At 36.2% G+C, this 24433-nt stretch overlaps 1 protein-coding gene across 1 annotated transcript; it reads right to left on the reverse strand.

Moving 5' to 3' along the window:
• Nucleotides 1-24192, reverse strand: LOC144439197 (PDZ domain-containing protein 8-like). The gene is made up of 18 exons (XM_078128468.1): nucleotides 24040-24192; nucleotides 22519-22710; nucleotides 22091-22183; nucleotides 21220-21396; nucleotides 20836-20916; nucleotides 19788-20001; nucleotides 19061-19278; nucleotides 17209-17291; nucleotides 15852-16563; nucleotides 14701-14930; nucleotides 13307-13621; nucleotides 8601-8604; nucleotides 4417-4485; nucleotides 3824-3918; nucleotides 2881-3208; nucleotides 2335-2397; nucleotides 895-1943; nucleotides 1-208 (listed from the first exon to the last, which is right to left on the reverse strand). The coding sequence occupies exons 1-18, from the start codon at nucleotides 24190-24192 to the stop codon at nucleotides 199-201; spliced, it is 4086 nt and encodes a 1361-aa protein (XP_077984594.1). The 3' UTR covers nucleotides 1-198.
• Nucleotides 24193-24433: the final 241 nt, after the last annotated feature.

Here is a 24433-nt window from a genome sequence, read left to right on the forward strand (position 1 = left end):
TTGGGATGAGTTGTTTTACTAGCAACCATAGTCTAGTGTCCTGTATTAGCAAACTAAGCACTGTCTTCATGTTTAGGACTGAAGTCCTGCATCAGAGCTTTATATGGTCTGAGTTCCATCTACATTATAGTCTTCTGTTTGTCATACATCATGTCCAAATCATTTCATCAGCGCTCTGAATGGCTGTTGGCATTCCTATTATGGCCCCCTAGAATGATGGAAATAATACACTATTTGAAATCAGTTTGTGAGTATGCGACCCCCTAGAATTATGGATATAATACATGATTTGAAATCAATATGCAAAAACACAGCCCCCTAGAATGAGGGAAATAATACACGATTTGAAATCAATATGTGTAAATACACACATCACATCTATAACCAAAGTCCAGTCAGACTTATTCCTGTCTTTAGTCCACTTGTATTGATTGTTGTTATCAACTTATATATTATGATTTGGCTGAAAAAATAGCACCTTGGTTAAACTTACTGAACTTTGAAATCTTGTAAAGAAGACCTACTGCACTTGACATGTGTTCAGCTATTGCGGACGTTTCCTGCAAGGGTTTATGGGAAAATTTCTGGTGATGACATCATAAATACCCTAGTTACTTATGTCTCAACACTCTTTGATTTGTCAACACTAATAGATTGTAGATTAATGATGTCATCACAGGTTTTCCCATAAACCCTTGTAGCTATTTTACAGGGATTGTCGACCAAAATACTGGCACTGATTGGTATGGAAATATAGGCAAGCTGGGTCAATTCTACTCCTCTATTACCAAGGTAACATTAGGAAAAACACTGACTGGTATTCCTCTAACTCACTGATTTGGCTACAAAGTGTTCGCAGGAGAAACTTGCAAGTTAAAAAAAAAGACGTCTTACTTTTCTTCTTGTGGTTCATCCATCATTTCCACATCTATGTCTACTACATCTTTGAAAATCTCTTCTTTATCAGTGGTCTCTTCTACATCTTCTTCTTGGTCCACGAAATCTCCATCTTCCTGTACTTCTCCTTCATCCTCTGCTGTTATCTTTATACCAGGAATCGTCTCTTCAAAACCACCTTCAATGGATTTAAACACTTCCTCATCTTCTTCCTCAACATTCCCATCTTCCTCAATGTCTACTGATTTCTTTTCATCTATATCATCATCGTTTTCATCCAGCAAATAATCTTCTACAAGGTCTTGCTTTTCGCGCACCATTTCTTCATCTGTTGGTTCTGGTACCAGTTCAGGTGCCAGTTCTGTGTCTGGTGGCTGTTCTGGTTGGGGTTCCTGTTCTGGTTTGGTTTCAGGTTCCTGTTTAAGTCCTGGTTGTTGTTCTGCATCTGGCATTTCATCTTGTGAGTTATTTAAAATTGCCTGCACCTCTTCAATCTGCGATGTTGCTAGTTCCTGAACAGGATGGTCTGCTTCATCAGTTTGCAAATCATCTTCAGTTGGTGTTACAGCTTGTGCCACATTTTGCATTGGAGCTTTTGCTGCATCTTGTGCCACATCTTGTGCTGCAGCTTTTGCTGCATCTTGTACCACATCTTGTGCTGCATCTTGTGCCACATCTTGTGCTGCATCTTGTACCGCATCTTGTGCTGCATCTTGTGCCACATCTTGCATTGCAGCTTGTGCCGCATCTTGTACCACATCTTGTGCTGCAGTTTGTGCTGCATCTTGTGCCACAGCTTGTGCTGCAGCTTCTGCCTCCCTTTCATCTGATTTCAGTTTGTCGCGTTCCATTTGTTCAGTACAGTCATTCAAACCAGCACAGTAGTGTAGCATCAACAGAGCTAGTGCCTGCAATCGTTCATCACTCTTGTTAATGTACGCATTGAGTTTTGCTTTCTCTTTGGGATCTGTGCACTGCTTTTCTTCTTTAAACAGGTCTGTTCTTGACTCAGATTCCTGATCAATTTCATGCTGTAATTTACTAATCTGGAAATTGAAAACATGTTGAGATGAGTTACAGCAACTTTACCAGTCAAAGGGAAAAAAGTATATGTCACTTTGAGCAAGAAACTATCTTACATTTGTAGCTATGATACATCTCAAGCTTGCAGTGTTTCTACTGCACTTTTACTCGCTTCACTGAACGTATTGCTACAGATAACACTGCAAGCATGAGTGCAACTACCCCAAGTGCATCACACTGGCACCCATGCATCATGAGGTTCTGTCATACACGTAGTACTAAATTACTCATGTACATCTTTCTTTAACATTTATGATTTACTTAATATTAAGTGCAATTAAACTCCACTTCCTTTGTTTTCTGTAATATACATAAACCTCTCTGACCAGATCTTTTAAATATATACTGACTTACCATTGCATTTAGTTTCTCTTTTCTTTCTTCATATGGAAGATTACTGAATAGTTCCTTACCCATCTGTAAAAGGAAAACCAACATTTAAGATCACACACATACTTGGCAAGATATTGCATGAAGAGAACTGAAAATCTAACCTGTACTGGCTATGGTAGATACTGGATGGGACTCACTGATACATACATTGAGAGACTAGTTTTGATAGCAATTGCTTATAATTTGTTTGCCACTTAATTTAGAAAATCTTGGTTTATGTTATCACAATAAATGACCCAACTGTATATTTGTGATAAGCAACACATTCCTTTTTATACATAAATTGGTACCATCACGCCTTTGGCTCTGGCTGACATGTTAATTCTGATCTCATAAGACCAGGTCAAGCATGTGGTGTCAAAGTTCAAAGTTCACCAATTTCCTTGGACTACCATAGACACTTAAACAATGCTTTTTTGTCCAATAGTGTAGTTGACATTGCCATTGCACTTTCATGACATACAGTGACAGTAAGTCAACTATTGGGAAGGTAACACAGACACCTACCTCTTTTGCAGCAGCTACAACCAATGCATCAGCATCTCCAGGTTTACTGTGTGGTCCATATGTTTGCAACAACTGTGTTTTAAGTGTGCGAGCACTTCCAGCCATACTGTCACTGTCACTGCCTTCATTATCGGATGATACATCAGTACCTGTTTTCCTCAAGTATTTTGGTCTCTGCAGACCTCGTGGCAGGAGTTTAGGAGAGGATCTGGGTGATTTATTAGCTTGTACTGATGATGCGATATCTTTTGTAGCACTTTCTCCATCTTTGGTGGTTTTGTTGGCATGTGCTAACAGCAGATTGGTTGAACTTCGACGTGCCCCTTCCCTGAAAACATACACAACACACATTGTCAATTTCAGACAGACACTACTTCATCTGTTACATACTTATAAAACTCATCATATTCATTTTGATCCGTGTCTTGTAAAGAGTATGAAATATCCATACAGCATTGACAGTTTTATGCATGCACACTTTTGAGATAAAACAAAATTAGCACACCAGAAATGTTCAGATCTGGTGCCATTTTTCAGTACCCAACATACAACAATACGTAGGCACATCATAAAAATAGCAAACATTCGATTTCTTGGTCGACACCGCTCCACACACTTCACATGCATTACTATACCCGGGGTAGGCATGTGTGAGAAGCAGTCAGCCTTTTTGTTCTATTTTGACCCTCTAGCATGAGATAAAATGCTATTACAGGTACCAAGAATTAAATACCCATTTTTATACAAAAATACATGTCAATTCATATGATTTGTAGTGAATTTTCACTAATGAACTTGAAAAAAAGTGAAAAAGAATTTTGAACAGTAGCACCCCTACCTGGCTAGTCAATTTTGTCCTTAATCCCTCCCACTAGCTACCCCCCCCCCCCCCCCACTTCCTCCCCAAACCCCCAACCAAAATAATTGTCAACATTAAACTTACTTGGTACAATATGTCTGTGTTTGAGCTTTGTCAACACACTTCCTATGGCAAATCATTGCACATACCCGGCACTGGAAAGCATTTTTGGTCCATACCTGAAAATAAATACAAAGTAAACATAAACACTTTTTTTTTTTACAAACCAGTTACATTGTGATTGATATGGAATGATAAGTCATTGTTTAATAATTATGAATGATGAAACATCAACAAAAAATATTAAAATATCAGAATTTATGGCGAGTATATCAAATCAATATAGAACTGGTTTAACCTACTTAAACCATGCAATGATTATAATTGTCTCAAGCAGAAAAATTTGCTTATCTCTGACTGGCTATAGATCTACCAACATGGATTCACATTATGTGGGGATGATACTAATATCATGTGACACAGTGTGTATACTTAAAATCCAGTAAAACAATCATGCCTCCTTTCAGTAAAGCGTTGGGTTTGTTTTCCTAAATCCCTTGTGTTGAGATGACATAGCCAAAATACGCACAACAAAGGTTGTAAGCTGTCAGTTAAGTCCTAAGCTAAGATATCACATTCTACCTTGTACAGCTGTAACATTTACAGTCCAAACTCACCTTCTTGGTGCATAAATCACATCTTGTAGGCGAGAAGAACTGAGTTGGTAGCCAGTCATGCCAACAAGCCTTTGAAGAGCTGAAAGAAATCACTTTTTGATTAGATTGAGTTCATATATTAAACATAACCATGGAAAATTATTATCACAAATCACCTCCCAAGTTTGTTCACATTGAAACATGTGAATAGTTTATGTGCAAATAGTCTGTATTTGTGATAGTCTGATAGAAAAGATCATGAACACTCATTCAAGTCACTGTACTCTCCTATGATAAAAAAGAAATTATATTTCAGTTACATTTAGTAAACAGTTGGTGAATATTTCAAAAGTAGATGACTATGGGTAGGATAGTAGCATAACCAACTACTGTAGGAGGTGGCAGAGTGGGGGTGGGGTTACTTAGCAAACACACTTTTCTTGAACAAAGCAGTTCAAGTTTACAAATTTCATTTCTGAGGCACATACTGACCCCCAAATGTACAAGGTCTGAAATGATAACAAGAAGTTTAAATATCTCATTTGTGAGTCCTATTCAACTTCTGCATGGGAAGACCTTCTAGCCACAGTAGATAGAAAAAATAACTTGTATTTCATTTATGGGTTGTATTCAACTTCTACATGGGAAGACCTTCTAGCCACAGTAGACAGAAAAATAATGACACATTCAAGATATATCATCACTGTTACTTTGCCGAACACAAAGTGCAATTTTAGCTTTCAAATGTACATTTTAAAATTGACAGAGTTTACAATCAAAGATGATAGTCAATGATAATTGAAGTCTGTGGATCGGTACTGGTATTTATCCTCAACAATACTGACTATATTGAATACCTAGTAATGATTTACTATATTGAATGATGTGACGTCCTTGTACTCTCATCAAAATGTATTAACCTGTAATACAATACCTGATGTCTTGTGATGTCAAAAGTGGGAAAATTACAGTAATGGGTCTAAAAATCACACCTTAAAGAACAGATACAACACAATACAATGTAACCATGTAATTTCGTTAATGACCTGTCAGAATTTGAACTCATATTTAAATACAATAATAAAACATAATAGAATTATAATAAAATGTGTGTCTGTATGAAATGCATCACTTCTGGCAAAAAAAACCCCAACTCAACATGCACATACAGTGAATGCAGACTTGAGTTTGAAAGCTCCGTTGAAGTACATGTACATGTACACAGTAAGACTGATAGCTGTGAATATATGAAGTGTCCGAATTTTTTATTTTCTGGTTGGAATTAGTCTGCGACCATACATCATTCATGACCAAGTGATACTTTCTTGTTTACAAGGAGAAGTTTTCACTCAAGGTAGATTATATCGTGTGTGGTTTTTTTTTTACCAGGAAATCAAGAGGAGTGGCAGTCTTCGATTTGCATGTGTGAGACTGTGTGAACCTTGTATTGAACGGCTGCAACGACAGGGTTGAGTACAGGTTGTAGATTGAAATTATGACAAGATTTGTCACAACATTAACAGTTTCATGAGATAAGAATATGCCTATAACAATTAATATATAGTGCTGCAAGTCTGCTTGCTACTGTTTGGTGAAAAACATTGCAACGGTGTTGTCACTTTCTTAGTATCTACCAGTCAAACATTCTAAAACTGTCATGATTTGAAAAAAAAATGACTGGAACAGAACAGACAGAGGTGTGCTGAATTGTAGAAGCCAGGATTGTGGAAATCGCTCTAAAGCTCTACCTCCAGTGTTTGGAAAACTGTCTAATTTTGAAGTGAGCAGGATGTCAAATTCAACCTTTAATTTGAGTGGTAACTTGTGGGAGACAAACAACGTCACAGAAGATTTACATTGGTCAAATCTCGGAGAAGACAATATACCAGATTTTATGAAAACTGGCTTCTTCAAATGGCTAATGATTATAATTTTCTATTTCATATTGAGCCCGATTTCAATGATCGGAAACATTTTAGTCATCCTTACTTTGTGGAACAACAGAAAATTTGAAGATCCACAGTATAAATTTATCATAAGTTTAGCCTTTGCTGATGTAGCTTTCGGTCTTCTCTACCTGCCGATAACTTTTTGGCCAGTTGTACATGAGACTAACCAATGGCTTTATGGTCATGAACTTTGTCAGTTTCACGGCTGGCTGAATATAACCTTGGCTTTCACCTCACTGTTTAACTTAACAGCCATCAGCATAGATCGTTACTTTGCTTGTTGTCAACCCTTACACTATCACCAGAAAATGACGCCAAGGAGAGTAAAAATCATGATCTGTACAGCTTGGGGATACGCTAGTGTACTCGCACTTCTACCAACGTTTGGACTCGGTGAATACAAATACTACGTACACAAATATTCCTGTACCTCTGTCTGGGAAGCAAGACTGATAAACCTGGTTTACCAAAACTTGCTTGGTGCTTTAGCATTCTTTCCAACATTAGGGGTTATCATTTATTGTAATCTGAAGATCTATCTAGCAGTCAAGCATCAGAACACACAGGTCCAACAAATGAACAGCTTCGGTGGTAATCAAGCCCAGCAAAGCAACATCAAGAAAAACTTCAGAGGTGCCAAGATGATTGCTGCAGTCATTGCGGCATATTTTGTTACTTGGATAACGTATGTTGCCATACATATGATTGAGCTGTATACTTTCCATAAAACAACGGAATTGAAAGTTGGTTTGATAGTTGCACAAAATGTGACAAATTGTTTGTATTCTTTGTCTGCGATGGTGAATCCTTTTATCTACGGAATGATGAGAGGGCCAATACGCAAAGAGATGAAGAAAAAGTTATACTGTTGCTCGTCCAATCAAAACGGAGTATAAAGTTCAATTTCTTAGCTATTGTCTGCATTTTTAGAAGAAAGTTTAACTAAATGGTCAGATTATCTTGCCTTGAAGAAAAATCACTTTTAAATAGAAAAATGCTACAGAGTTATACATATAACGACTGACTTTAACAGCAAAATATAAAATGAATTATTTGTATTTTTCATACTATCTCACTCACACACACATTCATACTTCTGAAACTTCTGAAAGGCATGCACATGTACACACACACACACACACACACACACACACACACACACACACACACACACACACACAGGAATACATTATGTAATTCCATCTGTACTACTTGGTTCTCCCTTTGTGCATTTATTCCTTATATGCTACAAAGGTTGAATGTTGTAAATGTGAGTTCTATAAATTTGATAACATTAAAATGCAGATAAAAAAAATAATAGCACAATCCACAGACTGTACATTTTTGACACAGTTCACTGAAATGGGATATGTTACACACAGTAAACTGTCTAACTGTAAAACAGACTCACTTTTGACAATTAGTTTTGTTGTTAATGGGGAAAAGCTAATGTTTGCATTATTCTTGTCAGGTTAATAAATGTCAATCAATATCTCCATGCATATGTTTAAGTACACAAGATCTTTTTCACAATATAGTATTTTAGAAAGGATTACTTTCATCATGTAAAACATCAAATCCATTCCATAATGTGTAAATATGCCTCATGTCTTGTTGTCGAAAATCAAAAGCAAAATATGATGAAATTGCCATATCGTATATTCACATCCATTTATGTGATAATTACAAAATATACAATGTCAGCTTCACTGTATATTCAGCATTACAATAAGATGAACACTGTGGTAATAATACAGAAATAGACACAAAACACAGTATATTGTACTTACGCAAAAATAAGTAACAAATTTTGTTTCCGATAACATGATTTCAGAAAATAGGGTGGTTGGTCAAGATTTTATTTTATTTTACTTTTTATTTTTTTAATTACTTTGACTCAAAGACAATATACTCGTTGGTCACAATACTTTTGTAACATTTGATGAGGTGTACAAGAAGTAAATGAAGACAATTACGTGATTCAGAAGTAGACAAACACAATATGTAGACTGTGCTGTTAAAGGCTGAAATGACATCATTTCTCTCTGGAATGTGATTTTTTTAAAAAATAACCAAAGATACTTTGACAAGGAAATCTACAGGGAAATAGCTGAAGTAAATTGTCATGATTTTACCTTTTTGTATGTAAAAGATGTTTAGGGTCAGCAGCTTAAACTAGGGTCGGTCGGAAAGACAAGATGTTTTTTATTTGGCCTGTTATTATCAGATTAATATAATTATATCTGAACACTTTACACGCCTAATGGATTCAAATTGATGGTTAATAATAATAATATGCTGCAGTCTGAGATAGAACGTAGAAGTCTTTCTTTGAACTGATGTTTTTCACTTAATATCAGGGCAGCCTTACCTAATTCTATGTTTCTCCTGACCCAACTGACACTGTACTTCTTCAATCTAGTAAAATTAATAACTAAATTGACATCTTCTATGGCAGAGTTAGAGAAAAATTCCAGATTGTCAAATGGCATGAGCACATATCTGAGTGAATATCATTGTTTGTTACTGAAATTCAGGAAATTTAATTAAACAATTGTTCATTTTACATTTTTTTCTGACTTTTAATTGTCATTTCTATGTCATTCAGAATATTAAACTATGATTATGAATGGAAAGTATCACCAAAGAACATGTATTGACTGATCGCCAGACCAACTGACTGACTGACTGACTGACTGACTGACTGCACCATCATTACGATGAGAAACACACAATTTAGTAAGGCTGTCCTTATAGCAATAACAAAGTATCACTGCCATAATAAATGTGAGATACATTGTAAATGACTTTCACATACATCAATATTGATTACTACTGTTTTGAATATATTATAAAAGAACATTATTTGAGTGAAATATATATTTTATGATAAGTGCTGTATGAAATAACATCTTTTATCTCTACTAGCCGTGGGTGTTCAAGAAAGACACCACAGTTATCATAGGTGTTAAAATGATCACTGGTTGCGGTGACAATACATGGAAATTATACAAAAGTACCGAATAATGAAGAATTGAAGTGGAAAGAGGTCTCTTTTATATATATGTCTGGTACTATTATGCTTTAGAGGTATCAACAAACTTAATTGTCTTTCACATTTTGCTGGACTAAGATTCATGACAGACTTGGTTTTTTTCTACTGTTGAGAATTTCTTCTGTAAGTGACATGTACTGTATATACTGACTTACGATTGTACAAGTTGACATAGCTGAAGCAGTGACGTAACAACAGGGAAATTCAACAGCAATGTAACAGAGCCACAACCACAACAAGCAGTACTGTAACAGCGTTATCAATATGTCTACATGAACAGGAATGAATATCAACAAATCGCAGAAGACAGTATTGTGAAATTACTGTAAGCAGCATCTACCTCAAGTGTTTGGGAAGTGTCATGATTTGAACTGAGCAGGATGGAAACAGAGAATGAGATGTTGAATTCAAGTTTTAATTTGAGTGTTAACTGGTGGGAAATCAACAACTACACGACGGACTCAAATTGGTCAGGTCTTGGAGAGGACAACATACCAGCTTTTATGAAATCTGTCGTCTTCAAGTGGATCAATATCATCACATACTTTGTCCTATTATGTCCAATTTCAACAGTTGGAAACATTTTAGTTATCATTACTTTGCTGAACAACAGGAAATTTGAAGATCCACAGTATAAATTTATCATGAGTTTAGCCTTTGCTGATATAGCTTTATGTCTTATATACCTACCTATGACCTATCTACCAGTTACATTAAACAGATGGCCTTATGGGAACACAGTTTGTCAGTTTCATGGCTGGCTACATTTGACCTTGGCTTTCACCTCCCTCCTTAATCTCACTGCCATTAGCATAGATCGATACTTTGCTTGTTGTCAACCACTACACTACCACCAAAAAATGACACCAGGGCGAGTCAAAATCATGATCAGTATGGCCTGGATCTATGCTAGTATACTTGCACTGCTACCAATATTTGGACTTGGTGAGTACGGCTACCACCCACATAAATATTCCTGTAGCATAGTCTGGGAACCAAAGTTTATTTGCCAATTCTATCAAGGCATACTGGGGATGCTAGCAGTTTTTCCAACATTAGTTATAATCATTTTGTGCTATTTGAAGATTTATCAAGCAGTCAAACATCAGAGAATGAAACTTCAGCAAATGAACAACCATGGTGGTCATCCTGCCCAGCAGAAAATGAAAGACTTAAAGGGCACTTTGACACTTGTTATTGTTATTTGTACATATTTCATCACATGGTTACCCTATGTTAGTGTACATATGATTGAATTATACACAGCCCATAAAACAGCTGAACAGAAAGCTGTGATAATGACAGCAGAAAATGTGACTTCTTACATATACTGTTTGTCTACTATGGTGAATCCTCTTATATATGGTATGATGCGAGGGCCGATTCGAAAGGAGATGAAGAAGAGATTTCTAGTTTGTGATTCCAGATAATATGAAAACATTTTACTATACTTAGAATTTCCAAATCAATTTTGAAATTAAGCTCTCATGTTTACTGGTGTGTTATCTTTCATAAGTTCAGTATGTAAGTAGTACACAAGTTAGTTTAACATAGACATTGAGAATGGTTCTGGAGAAACTATAATTATAATGAATAGTTCAATTGATTTTTGGATAAGAAATCCTACTAAGGTCAATTACGACAAAATGTACAAGTCAAGATTACAAAGTTGAAATATTATTGAGGACTTGTCAGTGTTTTTGTTAAGGAGGGTAAGCAGGCAAAATCTAAATGAGTTCCCCTGTCATTTTACTAGGGTTCCCCCATTGCTGCTGTTACCAGTGTTTTTGTTAAGGGTGGTAAGCAGGTAAAATCTACCTGTCAGTTCCCCTGTCATTTTACTGGGGTTCCGACCAAAATTATGGTACAATGTTTTGGAAACTATGTCAGTTTTACCACATCCCCCTTTCTGTTACTTGGGTTCCCCAAGCAACCTTTAGCAAAGACCATGGCACTGCTTTATTGCCAATAATGGCAGTTTTATTTAGAGAGATATATTATATTACAAGGTCAGTCAAGGTGATATTGATTTTTCACATTAGTGAAGTTTAATAACAGTAATATAAAGATGACGACAATTTCATGACTATTATTATATCAGTTTCATTATACATGTCCTAGTATTCATTTTATTGATTGCTGTCAGTCTATACTACACAATGTATTATTCTCTTACAATTATGATTCGTGACAGAGTTATTACTTTTCCATTAAACTTTTTAATGAATTGATATTTAAAGAGGGCCAAGACTCAGTATAAGTTTTTGTATCCAGCTAAATTACTCTGGTTATTGAGCCTTCAGTTTGCTAAGATAGACACAAACTAAAACTATTGTCACAACATGTTGATACAACAGTGATAAGCTATTGAATACATGTTGGTTTAATTAGAGTCTCAGTAGGAGAAATTCTGATTAAAATGTGATGTGGTGAAAGCAGTTAGATGTCTTTATTTACCTCTATTTACATCATTTTGTGTCATTTGTTTTGTTCCTGGTGATTATGTATTGTTTTGGGACTTCCAATGTTTACACTATCTTGATCACAGGGTGATTAGAATTGCACAACAGAGGAACCGCTATCACCGAATTGTGCAATCTACCACATTGAAGAAGGATAGATTTAGTTTGTGCCTATCGTAGTAAACTTGATTACTGGAGTCATAACAAAAAAGTAGAAAGTTTTCACAAAATGAAAATCTGTTTGGGTTTGGTAAAATGTTATGAAAGTCATTGTTTTTATCTATATCTACTCCTGTCATTCTGTTATACAGTCAGTAATTGCTAAAAAAAATTAAAGCTCACTCAGAGGGGTTTACCAATGTGTGAGGGCACCGGTCATGTTGTACCTTTAGAGACTAACGACTGAGCAAGGCTAAACGATACAATCATGAATCAATGTACATGTATTTGACTTTTCTCAACTGTGAATTACAGTCAAGGTGAGGTCATCATGTCATTGCACCATTTAAGGCAAACTGTCCTGACCAAAAACAATTCTTCTTCTTTTTTCCTTATATATAAACTCAATTTATCTAATACAAACTTATTTTTCCTTAGAAGGCTATTAATTAAAGACAAGGGTTATTCAGAGTGTAAATGTAATTTTGAGCAGTGAATGTTGTATATATCAATCTTTTAGATTTATTCCAACAGTCCAAATACTTATTACATAGCTATACATATTTGATCATAAATAAATAAATGTATACAAAATATCAAATTTGTTGCTAATTCGTATTCACACTATGCTAATTAATATTTTGAAAATTTAACTTTTGGATGCTTAATTTAGTCAAATCTAACTAAAGCACATGTAATAAGAGAAAACAACCACTTTTTCATTGTACATTGTAATATGCAAATTACATGACTAATATGCACTGATTATAATATCAAATGAGTAATTGATATGCATGGATTTCATGAGAAAATCATTGAGATCTAGACATACTGAAATAGAACAAGTCTTGAGTGGTTCTTGAGAAAATGATGACACAAAATGGCACACACAGATACACACACATACATACACATACTCACACACACACACACACACACACACACACACACACACACACACACAAAACATTTATAAGTCCTACAGAAACTAAAAATGCATTGAGACTACTGCGAATCAATGTAGTTTGTGAGATACATTTGTTATGTCAAGTTATTAGCTATCACTCAAAAAAGGGGTTAGCTGATGTGTGAGGGCGCTCTGACAGGACACACACGCGTACCTTGCAGACTACAGACTACCTACCACCAAATACAGGGAGTACACCTGGAGTAACCCTTAGTACACAAGATAATGTGTCTGCAATTCGTACAATTTATGACCATCTTTGTCAGAAACTACATTCAAAGATTCAAGTTCAAATAAATATTCATAAATATGGATTTACCTGGCCTCTGTTGGTTGTTGAGTTGAGTTCACAACTTGTTCTTTTTCCTTCTCTTTGTCCTTCACAATGGGAATCTTTTTAGTAAATCTGGGTTCTTCATGGTTTTTGTTTTCAGCAACCACGGAAGCACTTTTCTTAGGTTTGCTTTCAGTTTCAGTGAGTGTTTCAACTTTCTTCTTTCCTTCAACTTCTTCTCTCGTTTGTTGTTTTATGGATGGATCCGGCACATGATGGAATAACAGCATCACGTCACCGTAACACAGTGATTCCTCGAAACCACGATGTGCGGCTAACTCTGGATGTAAACCACGCCGACTATCAAATCAAAAACAAAGAATATGATAATGAAGAACATTTTATAGCCAAATAACTGAAGTAAAAAGCTGTTTTCAGAACATAAAGATGTCGTAATTTATTGTAAAGAAATTTAAATTAACAGAGTTAGGTAAATCATCGTTTTCATCAAATGTAAGGTAAAAACAGTGACTACACTGAAAAGCTGCTGTATTATTGATTGAATGCGGCAGAACTCCATGACATGTCAGTGCCAGTGTAGCAAACTCAGGATATTTACTTGATGTGTTCGCTGCAGCTGTGTAGCAGAATATACTGCAAACACAAGTGTTCCAATACATGAATACCCAAACTGGCACTCAGATGTCATGGGCTTCTGTTATCATTAGATGTGTTTACTTGAAACATCACATTTTGTAAACATATATTGTCAGTATGTGTTTACATGTCGCATTGATTTGTGGAAACTCGCAAGTTCATTTGCATACAATAATGCATGCAATGTTTTTGGTGTAAAATTACAACCATGACATCGAAAATCAAATGTTGTTTGCTTCAGTAAAAATCCTACTAACACTACTACATTTTATCATCTGGCTCAACAAGAATCTTACCAACAGAGATATTTGTCAAGCAAGGCAATAAAATGTAACAATGCTAGTAAGATTTTTGAGCCATGAATCTGCCATGAATTTTTGGTTCAAGTTTGCCGATGCTGTTTGTTTCTGAATGACTACGTTTTGAAGATTTAAACCACAGTGACTGTACCCCAGTCAACCCAGCTGTAGAATTGTGGAACCTGGTAGGACAGCGGTTGCAATGCAGATGCTTTAATCCTATGCATTTACATAGGCACTCTGTAAGATACTGTCATTGCGTCACTACCTCACCAACCTGGGTTGACCGATGTGTGAGGGCGCTCCATCATGGCATACCTTACAAACTATTTACATAGGCTTCAGGAAATTACAAAATGTATATAGGGCCATTGTGCCAATATATGTCTGTGCCAGGAGTAATAATTCTACAGTTCTATGTTTACGACACCCATTGTGGAAGACATTTTCTAAATGTGTACAGTTGTTATCATATACACTGACCTGGACCCAGCTCTTCGTTCCGGAGGCTGTAGATGGTATGTCTGCATATATTCACCGGAGGACGTAGCTAGACAGTGTAATGCTGTATTCATTAGTGGTACACTGGTGTAACTGATCAATGTCTCTTTGTCTGGTTTACCAGTTATTACACCTTTACCCCATACGCATACATTCAGGTACTGATCACAATCATATACATCAAATTGGAAAGTTTCATCCCATGAAGGATCCTGACAAAAAAAATTATTAGAAAATACATTAATAATACAATCACAATCTGGGCTTACATTTGTTCATTGCATTGCATACTGTTGCCATGGCCACTTTGTCAATCTGGGCTTACATTCGTTCATTGCATAGCATACTGTTGCCATGGCCACTTTGTTAATCTGGGCTTACATTCGTTCATTGCATAGCATACTGTTGCCATGGCCACTTTGTTAATCTGGGCTTACATTCATTCATTGCAGAGCATACTGTTGCCATGACCGCTTTGTCAGTATGTTATACATTGTGTTTTCCAGTTCCCCACTTTACAGCTATTTTTGATGAAAGTGTCACAAGACGGCAATCCACAGTGGCGAAATTGAGGGCTAAACTTTGGTCGAGGATGCCAACACATACAAGAAGTAAGCTATATCACTATGGCTATACATAAAAACCACACACAGCTGACTCTGACTTCCTGAAAATTGCAACCTTTTAAACAAATTATCATCATAACTATTTAGATTGGCTGGGAATGCCATCAGCCTAATGACCTTAAACATCATGAAATAGCAGCTTTTCAAATGAGGCCTACAGTACTCGTCTATATTGTGGACCTCGCTTCCTTCTTCCAATTAGCACTCCTAGTGTCCAAAGTATACAATCTTTTGTTTTTTTCATAAGAGAATGGTATACTGTTGTTAGGTAAGCGATTGGGGGCAGGGCAGGGTTTCAAAGGAGGCCTTCAAGTTCAGTGCTCAGTTTTGTGGGCCTCACTTCCTTGCTACTGAATGGCGCCCCTAGTGTCCAAACTATATAATCTTTTGTCTTTTCCATAACCAGAATTTGGAATACTGCTGTTGATTCATTCATTGTTATCTGTATTTTTGTACTCTGACTGGATATCATGTTGAATAATTGTGCAAATTTTCATGTACACTTACCAGCATTGCAGGTACTTCTGATGTTTTCTTGACGTCACTGTTGCCGATATCTTCAAGTTTAGTAAACAGTGCATTTACTGAAGCTCCATCAGTGACATCTCGACCACCTTCTCCAAACTCGCCATCAATTTGTACATCCTTCATAGAAGTAGAACTGCCCCTTCTGCTAGGAATACCAGAACTGTCTTTCACTTGTAAAGAGCTCTCCTGTCTGATGTCTCCATTCTTACCAGTCCCATCTTTACTACTATCCTTGACTCCTGTTGCGTTCAATTTGGCTCTCTCGTCCGTAACACTGTGCTTGTTCCCATCATTGCTTTTAGAACCTTTATTTGTGTCTGTTAATGTTTTATCATCTTTCTCTTCATCTCCTTTACCGCTAAGAACTCGTACACCGACTCCGTAAGAACTTTGCAGTTTCCGTCGAATCATCATTGGCGAACTCGTCACTTTTTGTTTAATAGTGGCAGCGAGACTCTCTTCAACTTCAAGAGCACTGCTTGATGCAGCTACACAGGTTTGACCATCGAGAGCAGTCGTGTCAACTTTTTTAATAGTAATATTTACAAAGTCATCATCATCCTTGCTGTCTTGTTTCTTAGCAACATCCTCATCTGGTTTTATGGTCACTGACTCCTCTGCATAAAGTGTTTCTGGCATGTTGACATCATCAGGTACATTTATGACAGGTCTTCTAACTTTCATCAGTACTCTGAAGGATGAAAATCAATGTAAAAACAAAAGTTACTATTGCTTACAATATTGAGGGCGCTGTGTTCCCATGACTTTTTGTTCAGATCAACCATTTGTAATGTAGGTGCTCTTTTCATCCCTTTTCAAAAGAGGGGAGGGATGATAAGGACACTCCCAGTGCTGTATTTTAGAGTCTATGTCTCCGTTTTACTACTGTCGTTTGACAATGGTTGCAAAAAGTTGAAGTTCCAGCTGATCTATTTAAAAAAAAGTTTTGGTAACAACTATATTGATTTGAAAATGCCTAGATGAAATTCAACGATGAAATTCATCCACAAGTAGTTAAAAGGAAGACCTGGGGATACCAAAGACCCCCTAGCTCTGTAAGGTTTATCATCATATTTAAAGAAAATCATGCAGCCATTCAGCGATAACCATGAAGGTCATGAAACCAAGCAATGTGCATATGCAGACTATAGCATCTGACATTTGTGCCAGGTTTGGTTGAAATCGGTAAATGCATGTCTGAGATACAGTTGATAATGGACGGACAGACAGGACCCAAGGTAGTAGTCCCCTCTTGGCTTCACCCATTGAGGACTAAAAATACTTTAATTTTGTAATACATACATGGATCAGCTTGACTGAGAGTGACAACACTTACTTTTCTCCAGCCTGTTTGATCAGTTTAGCAGCTGTCTTTACTGATGTCACTTTACCGCCATCTATAGCTACTAGAACATCACCCTACAACAACAAGCAGAGAAAACCATGAGTTTTTATCGATAGTTCACTTTGGCTGGTTTCAAGGTTTCTCTTTATTTGAAAGATTTATAGTCTTCGTAAAAGACACATTTTTCAACTCACTCATTCACATTCTGACTTTTTTTACAACAAATATGGTCTCATTCAGTCTTGACTGCAAAGGTCATGGAATAAATTGATGTACAAAATTGGACTACAGCATCTGACAGTTGTGCCAGATTTGTTTGAAATCAGTCTATTCATGTCATCAGTATACATTTATAATTTGAATATTTTGGGTCATTTGACCTTGAACATCGAGATCAAGGTCAAGGGTGAAAGTGTCATTAGAAAGCTCATCATGGATACCATTACATTTTTGCCATTCAGCCATTATCATGAGGGTAAAAACTCACAAGTGATGTACATATGCCATCAGACATTTGTGCTAAGTTTGGTTGAAATTATCTCATGCATTTCAAGATAAAGCTGGACACAGACACACTCATGCATACATATACGGACAGACAGACAAACAGACCCCAACATACTAGTACGTACACCTCCTTGGGCTTTGCTCGTTGGGGACTAAAACAGTCATTTTATTTGTCTTCTCATGTAGGTATTTGGATTGTACTATATTTCCTTTATTTCCTTTTTTTTCTAATGGAACTTATAATTTATATTAAATTCAACTGGGCTTAGTGAATAATACTTAAGTTAGTAGATATTCATGCTAAAGAAAGAGATTTAATTAATTTCATTACAATTTGATCCTTTGAAGTTTGAAGACAGCAAAATCTCCATTGAAGGTATATTATAATACTACAAACTCATAAATTGATTGCAAGAAAAATGGACGATGAGCGTATTATGAACATACAGGTATACAGGTATACAGGTACAATTCTGATTATAGGCCTTATTTAGGCCTCTGATATCAGATCATGTTAAATTAAAGTCTTGTCAGTGCGTATGCTAGCATAGTCTTCAAATTTAAATTTCATTTGCAAGTCCTTCCCAGTGTCTATCTAAACGTCTCTCAAAATTATATACATTTGGTGCATCAACCACATGATTGGGAAGACTATTCCATTGGTTTATACTTCTATGTACAAAAGAAAATTTCCTAATATCCAGCCTAGTATGGACTTTGTACAGTTTATATTGATGCCCTCTAGTGTCACAATGTCTGGTCTTGAGAAAATCATGTATTCGCCTGAATAATACAGAATTGATTATTTGACTTTGACAGATGATGGTGTCCATAAAGATGGTCACAGTACCGGTACTTTGTCATTCTACAATCCATCATTACTTAGCCTGTCTGCCAGATAAGCTAAATTAATCTGTTATGCTACTATAGACAGATGGTTGGAAGGCATGTTAGTCTGGTGACACAGTCATACACAGATGGCTAGGAGGAATGCTAGTCAGGTTATCAATCATTATACATATTTGTCATTTTGTCCATATGATGATGTTCCAAAAAACAGTGCCTGTTATAAAAAGGAAACCTGTTGCCCCTGACCCTTTGCCCATTTGGCCTGAACGTACATACCTCCTTTTGATGTACTGATGCCAAACAGGCCTAGAACTGGTTATGAAAAATAGGGTTGTTTTGTAAATACATTCATTCCACGGCAGTAAGGGGAGAACCAAGCGATGTGAAGGCAACACATACATATAGTCTCACCACATTTAGAAAGAAGAGTACCTTGGATACAAGTATTGACATTCAGTATATCATTTCTGATTGAATCATAAATTACCTTTTTTAATTCAGTAGAACTAGCAGGTGAACTTGGTGTAATTGTCTCAAGTACAACCAGTTCTTCAACATCTTCTCCAGCTGAAACTTCCTGTTTGAATAAAGTTCCTATCGGTAGAGATTTGTTACCACGCTGAATCTCAACTTCCACGGTATCATATGGCATCTTCCCCTGGCCACTTTTATGACCGCTGTTCTTATCTTTGTATGGAGTGGATTCTACAGGCAAAACAAATAAAAAATGTCTGTTTTGCAAATTCAAAAGACAGACATCACTGTTCTTATTATCAAGGAAAAGACAGCAGTTCTAAACAGAATGGCATACCAGTAGTCTAATGATTGCAACCCAATGATTGGCCGTCACAACATGACTATGTGATTGTTTTATTTGAAGGTAATAAGCACTTAGGAGTCATGAATATTCATGTTCTGCTATTACATACACATGTCTGGTGACTCATGAATTGTATTCATGGCAAGGGCCTCCACTGAACAATGATTGAAGAGTATGTTTCAACTCAGTATATCTCAGTGCTCACTCATAATGTACATGTATGTAATTTTAATTCATAACTCATTCAGAAATGTCTACTTCACTAAGCAATGAATAAAGAACAAGTTTCAACTCAATACTTCTTGGCAATCGTTCATAATGTATGTGATGTAAAATTGGGACTCGCAAGGTTATGAAAATGCTTTAAAATTTATTTTGTGCAGTGGTAACTCACCAACTACTAACGTACAAAATACTTCGGCCTCCATGGGCATTGGTGGGAGTCTGGAGCACTCGACTACTGTGACATCTAGTTTACCTATGGTGATCTTGGAATCATTAATAACGACATCATCCATCAAGTGTGGAGGATCGGACTTGATAAAGAAAGGTTTGTAACGGATCTTGTAATTGGGTAATGTGTGTTTCTTACGAACCGATCGACGAATCTGTCACACAGAGAAGAAACGTAACAGAACACAGCATTATAACGAGGCAGGATTATCCCCAGTCTAGCTGCTAGATCTTCCGGGCTTTCTTCCGATACAATGCGACAAGCGACTTTTGGCTGCTTTATCGAGGGTGGAACGGGTATTCCAACCTCAATTAAGTGACTTTCAGTAGATTATCGTATCGGAAGAAAGCCCAAAGGTCTAGCAGCAAGACAAGATTATGCCCACAATTCTATTAGAGTATCACATAGAAATGGACTTTCCAATTACATTCAAATAGCAATGTTTAAGCAGTAGCAAGCTAAATGTGGTGTTTGCTCTGTAGACATGGACAAAGTTAATGTCTTCATAAACAAGAAACCACAGCTGCTGTGTCAAAGAACCTTACATGTATTGATTCTATATACAGCTTGATATTTAGTTTATGTCTTTGACGTTGACCACACAGCAATACAAATACATTCACCACTTAGATAATTAAAGGGAATTATTACAAACTTGACAGTGACTCAGTGAAGTATCCCAATTAGTCATCAGGGAAAGTATTTGACAGTTCATGGTTTCAATTAATTCATCTGGAATTATGACTTTTACACAAAGGGATGCTAACTACAATCAACAATAATTATCTATTACATGAAGTTATTGCCCCATGTAATGCAGTGAGATTACTGTAACATCGAAACAGAGTAAACTCAATAGGGGGGCTTGCTACAATCAGCAAAAGCCATTCTAAACAATTGTAGTTTCTTTGTTCATGTAGTCATTGGTCTATGTCTATTGGAGCAAATACAACACTTAGCTTGCCAACACTGTAATTTTGTCTCCTACCTGATTCACAATCAAAGATCCCAACTGAGTAACAACACGACCTTCAAACTGAGATTCAATTTCAAATTCCATCTCTGGTTCCTGAGGATAAAACAAAATACATTTTTGAGTAGAATTGTACACCTTTGACATCTTTGTTCACATCAAATCCAAACATTTGCTGTGGTATCATTCAACTTATTAACTATGAGAAGTTTAAATTCAAATTTTCAGCAATATAATCAGGACTCCTTGAAATGAAACATCTACAATTAGTAATCACTGCATTATTTGCAGAGACAGTTAACAGAAGATACAGATTAGGGTCTTCCAATAACGCCATCACTAAAATTACAAAATGTTACACAAAAATGAAGTTGTCGTTGCTGTCTGTATAAAACCTACCGTGAAGAAAGCAAAAGACCAGTGAGTGTATGGATGTCTTGTAAATTGGAGCCGACCATGTCCTTTCAAATATTTCAATGTGATACAAACATACACTGCCTTGCCAAACACTAGATCAGCATCAACAGCAAGACGGAATCCACCATTGTACTCAACCTCCAAACCAATATCTAGTTCCTGTCATTGTAAAATATTAAAAACAACACATTTAACAAGAATCAGAGACTGTATGATAACCAACATATCACTATCCACACTTTATGAAGAAATCATAAAATTGTCATATCTAACTGTGAAGTATTTGATTATCTCTCTAAACCTTGAGATAGTATTGCTTGATATGTATAGGGACAAGAGATTAGATTCTCTGATGTAACTTTGAAGCAAATCGGACTGAAGACTCAGCCAGTGGCGAACTCAGCCAGTAGGAGAATTCACCCTGTTGCAAACTCAACCAACATGAGTCTTACACATTTCACATCTAGCAATTGCACTGTGGTTATTTATAATTATCAAATGGAGTTACATGTAGTGCCTTATAACCTGAGCATTGTATTATTACATACTGGCTGAGTTTTCTTATAGGCCAAATTCGCCTGGGTGTGTACTCTTACAGGCCAAGTTTATTTGTATGTATGCTGGCTGAGTTTATAACTGACTGACTTCTCTTGATACTAAGTTATCACAAGATATTGAGTACAGTCCTAACAGAACTATCAGTTTTGGCCTTGCCTGTAGAAATCAGTTTACTATCAATCAAGCATTTACATGCATACCTTGTAGTGAGAATTCTGACAACAAACTCTGGGCAAGAAAGCTCATAAGCATTGAACAAGGCTCACTTCGAAAAAAAAAAAGATGAAATACTTACCTCAGGTGCTAGTTCCATATCTGATGGTTTAGCTTTCAATAAAGTAGCATTTTTGAATGTTGGAAGGTGAGGTCCAAGTGAGTAGTCCCTTACCTTCAGAAAGAGAGAGAGAGATTCAAAGTATGTTCTGTAAATAAACTTCAATTTAGGGTTCACTCTGCACTGGGCTCAAATTTAGCAGTAGTCCAGGGCATAGTCTTCTAAACGCAGTATCTAAACTACCAAATTTATAAGGTGGTAGTTATTTAAACCAATGGAAATCAAAAGAAACTAGAAGCTGAAATAGTTCACTTGGCTAAATTTGACTACTCAGTGCAGAAGTTAAATTTGAGAAAAAAAGTACACAGAAATAAGAAAATAAGGAAAGAAATTGTAAAATGGCGCACATTTTCTTTTAGTAATTACAACAACATGATGGTATTACTTACTGTGAGTGCTTCAATAACTCTCCCTAAAGTTTTTGACTGCAGTAACTCATCAAATTCTACATTCATCTTTTTTATCACCCATCGTCTCAGCCGGTCTGTGTCTCTCAGTTCAGAAAATAGGAATGCAAACACAAAGTTCAAACAGTTCAGAGACTCCTTCTTGGCCACTATGTCCTGATACTTGCCTAGATCCTTGGAAAAAAATAATAACAACAAAAACAATTCAAACGCTGTCTAAAGTACTTAACAGAATATTCTGTAACACACTTGGACGTATGAATGCTCTTTTTTTGTTTCCTGTGTGTGTCTGTGTATGTGCGCGTGTGTGTCTGTGTGTATGTGTGTGTGTCTGTGTGGGTATCTGCCTGTGTGGTGTGTGCATGTGTGTGTGCAGGTGGGTCTGTCTGTCTGTCTGTCTGTCTGTCTGTCTGTGTGTGTGTGTGTATGTATGTATGTATGTATGTATGTATGTATGTATGTATGTATGTATGTATGTATGTATGTATGTATGTATGTATGTATGTGCATGTAGTGTAATTGTGTGTATGTATTAATGTTAGTCACTGTGTGTGTGTGGGTGAAGGTACTGTTGTACAGTTCAGTGTTTTGCTAATATTTTAGAACCCCATAGCAAGTGAAGTATGGTATATTTTAATATAACATTGCTTGCTATAGTTATTCAATCATAATATTGATGAGGAAACAAGTTACCCCATTAGATTTTCTCTCTATCTATATTAAAATGTCCGCAGTTTCATTTCTACAAATGCACAATCAATCATATACTTATGTTATTGAAAGTTGAATTGAAAGTACAATTTGTACATTGTATATTTCTATTTATTTCTAATCCAATATTTGCTTACACAGAGAATTCATTGTCTAATCTAGTACCATATGTTCCACCCAAACTGTAAGTATTACCATATTACTAATATTTTAACATAAACTAATACCAAACACTGTCTAGCTTATACCCTTACAAATAAAAAACTCAAAATACATTCTAAAATTAGAACATGTTCTATCATAGACTGGATTTTTCAAAACCAGAAAGGGGGATTTTGAAGCAAGCTCATTTTTAGGCTTATTTAACCTCCAGACAAATTAGATATAAGTGCTCCAAGAATGTAATTTTGTGTAATGGTACAAAGTTTCAGGTATAGAGTCTCAGTATTTAGCCTTGGCTTTTGAAAGACTGGAGATGACATCCCTGCATATTTATGTTCCATTACCAATTTTCATCAATTTGCATTTCCCATGACTACTGTCAGCACCAAAACAGTATGTGAAGTATCTCACTATAACTGATAGAATACACCGTGAAAAAAAAAACAATATGGTGCTTGGGGAATGACAATGATTTTTATCTTTTCCCTATCGATTAGAAATCACAGAAGACCAAAGGTCTGAAGTACTTGGTCATGCTGATACTGATTTATCGCTCTTGCTTCACGGTGATTTTGAGTCAAGTGGTTATCTAAGAAATTATTAATAATACTGCTTCTGTTTAATCCTTACCTTTGGAATCTTGGCTTTCTCATGCAATGTTAGAGGTTTGCGTACATGCCCGACGAATGGTTGATTTCTCACATACGAGTAAAATATGATTATCTGGAAAATTATTGTACACAGTCCTCCAACGACCATTGACAGAAGAATTACTAGTAGCATTTTGAACTTGTATGTGTCAACAACTTCCTGTAATATGCGAGACAGTGAAGAGGGAGATCGATCAGATCGAAGGGTACCAGAAAATCAAAGGTTACCACAAAAGGTCATAGAAGGTCAAGCTACCACCATTGTAAAAAGTAAACAATCGGTGTCTGTCCACAGACAACGGTCATCCACTGCTTTCTTTTGCGGAACAATGACTTTAGGCATCCTCGGAAATTATCGATACAAATGAAACTGG

This window comes from Glandiceps talaboti, chromosome 8 (assembly GCF_964340395.1).
Source record: "Glandiceps talaboti chromosome 8, keGlaTala1.1, whole genome shotgun sequence".
Classification (NCBI taxonomy): Eukaryota; Metazoa; Hemichordata; class Enteropneusta; family Spengelidae; genus Glandiceps; species Glandiceps talaboti.

Excerpts from the sequence above, each read along its gene's own strand:
- LOC144439197 (XM_078128468.1), bottom strand. The coding sequence starts at position 24,192 with ATGCTACTAGTAATTCTTCTGTCAATGGTCGTTGGAGGACTGTGTACA. Across the intron at positions 20,002-20,835 it reads GATCTTTGATTGTGAATCAG|ATTCGTCGATCGGTTCGTAA; the intron begins GTAGGAGACAAA and ends TCTGTGTGACAG. Across the intron at positions 3,919-4,416 it reads GTGATTTATGCACCAAGAAG|GTATGGACCAAAAATGCTTT; the intron begins GTGAGTTTGGAC and ends ATTTATTTTCAG.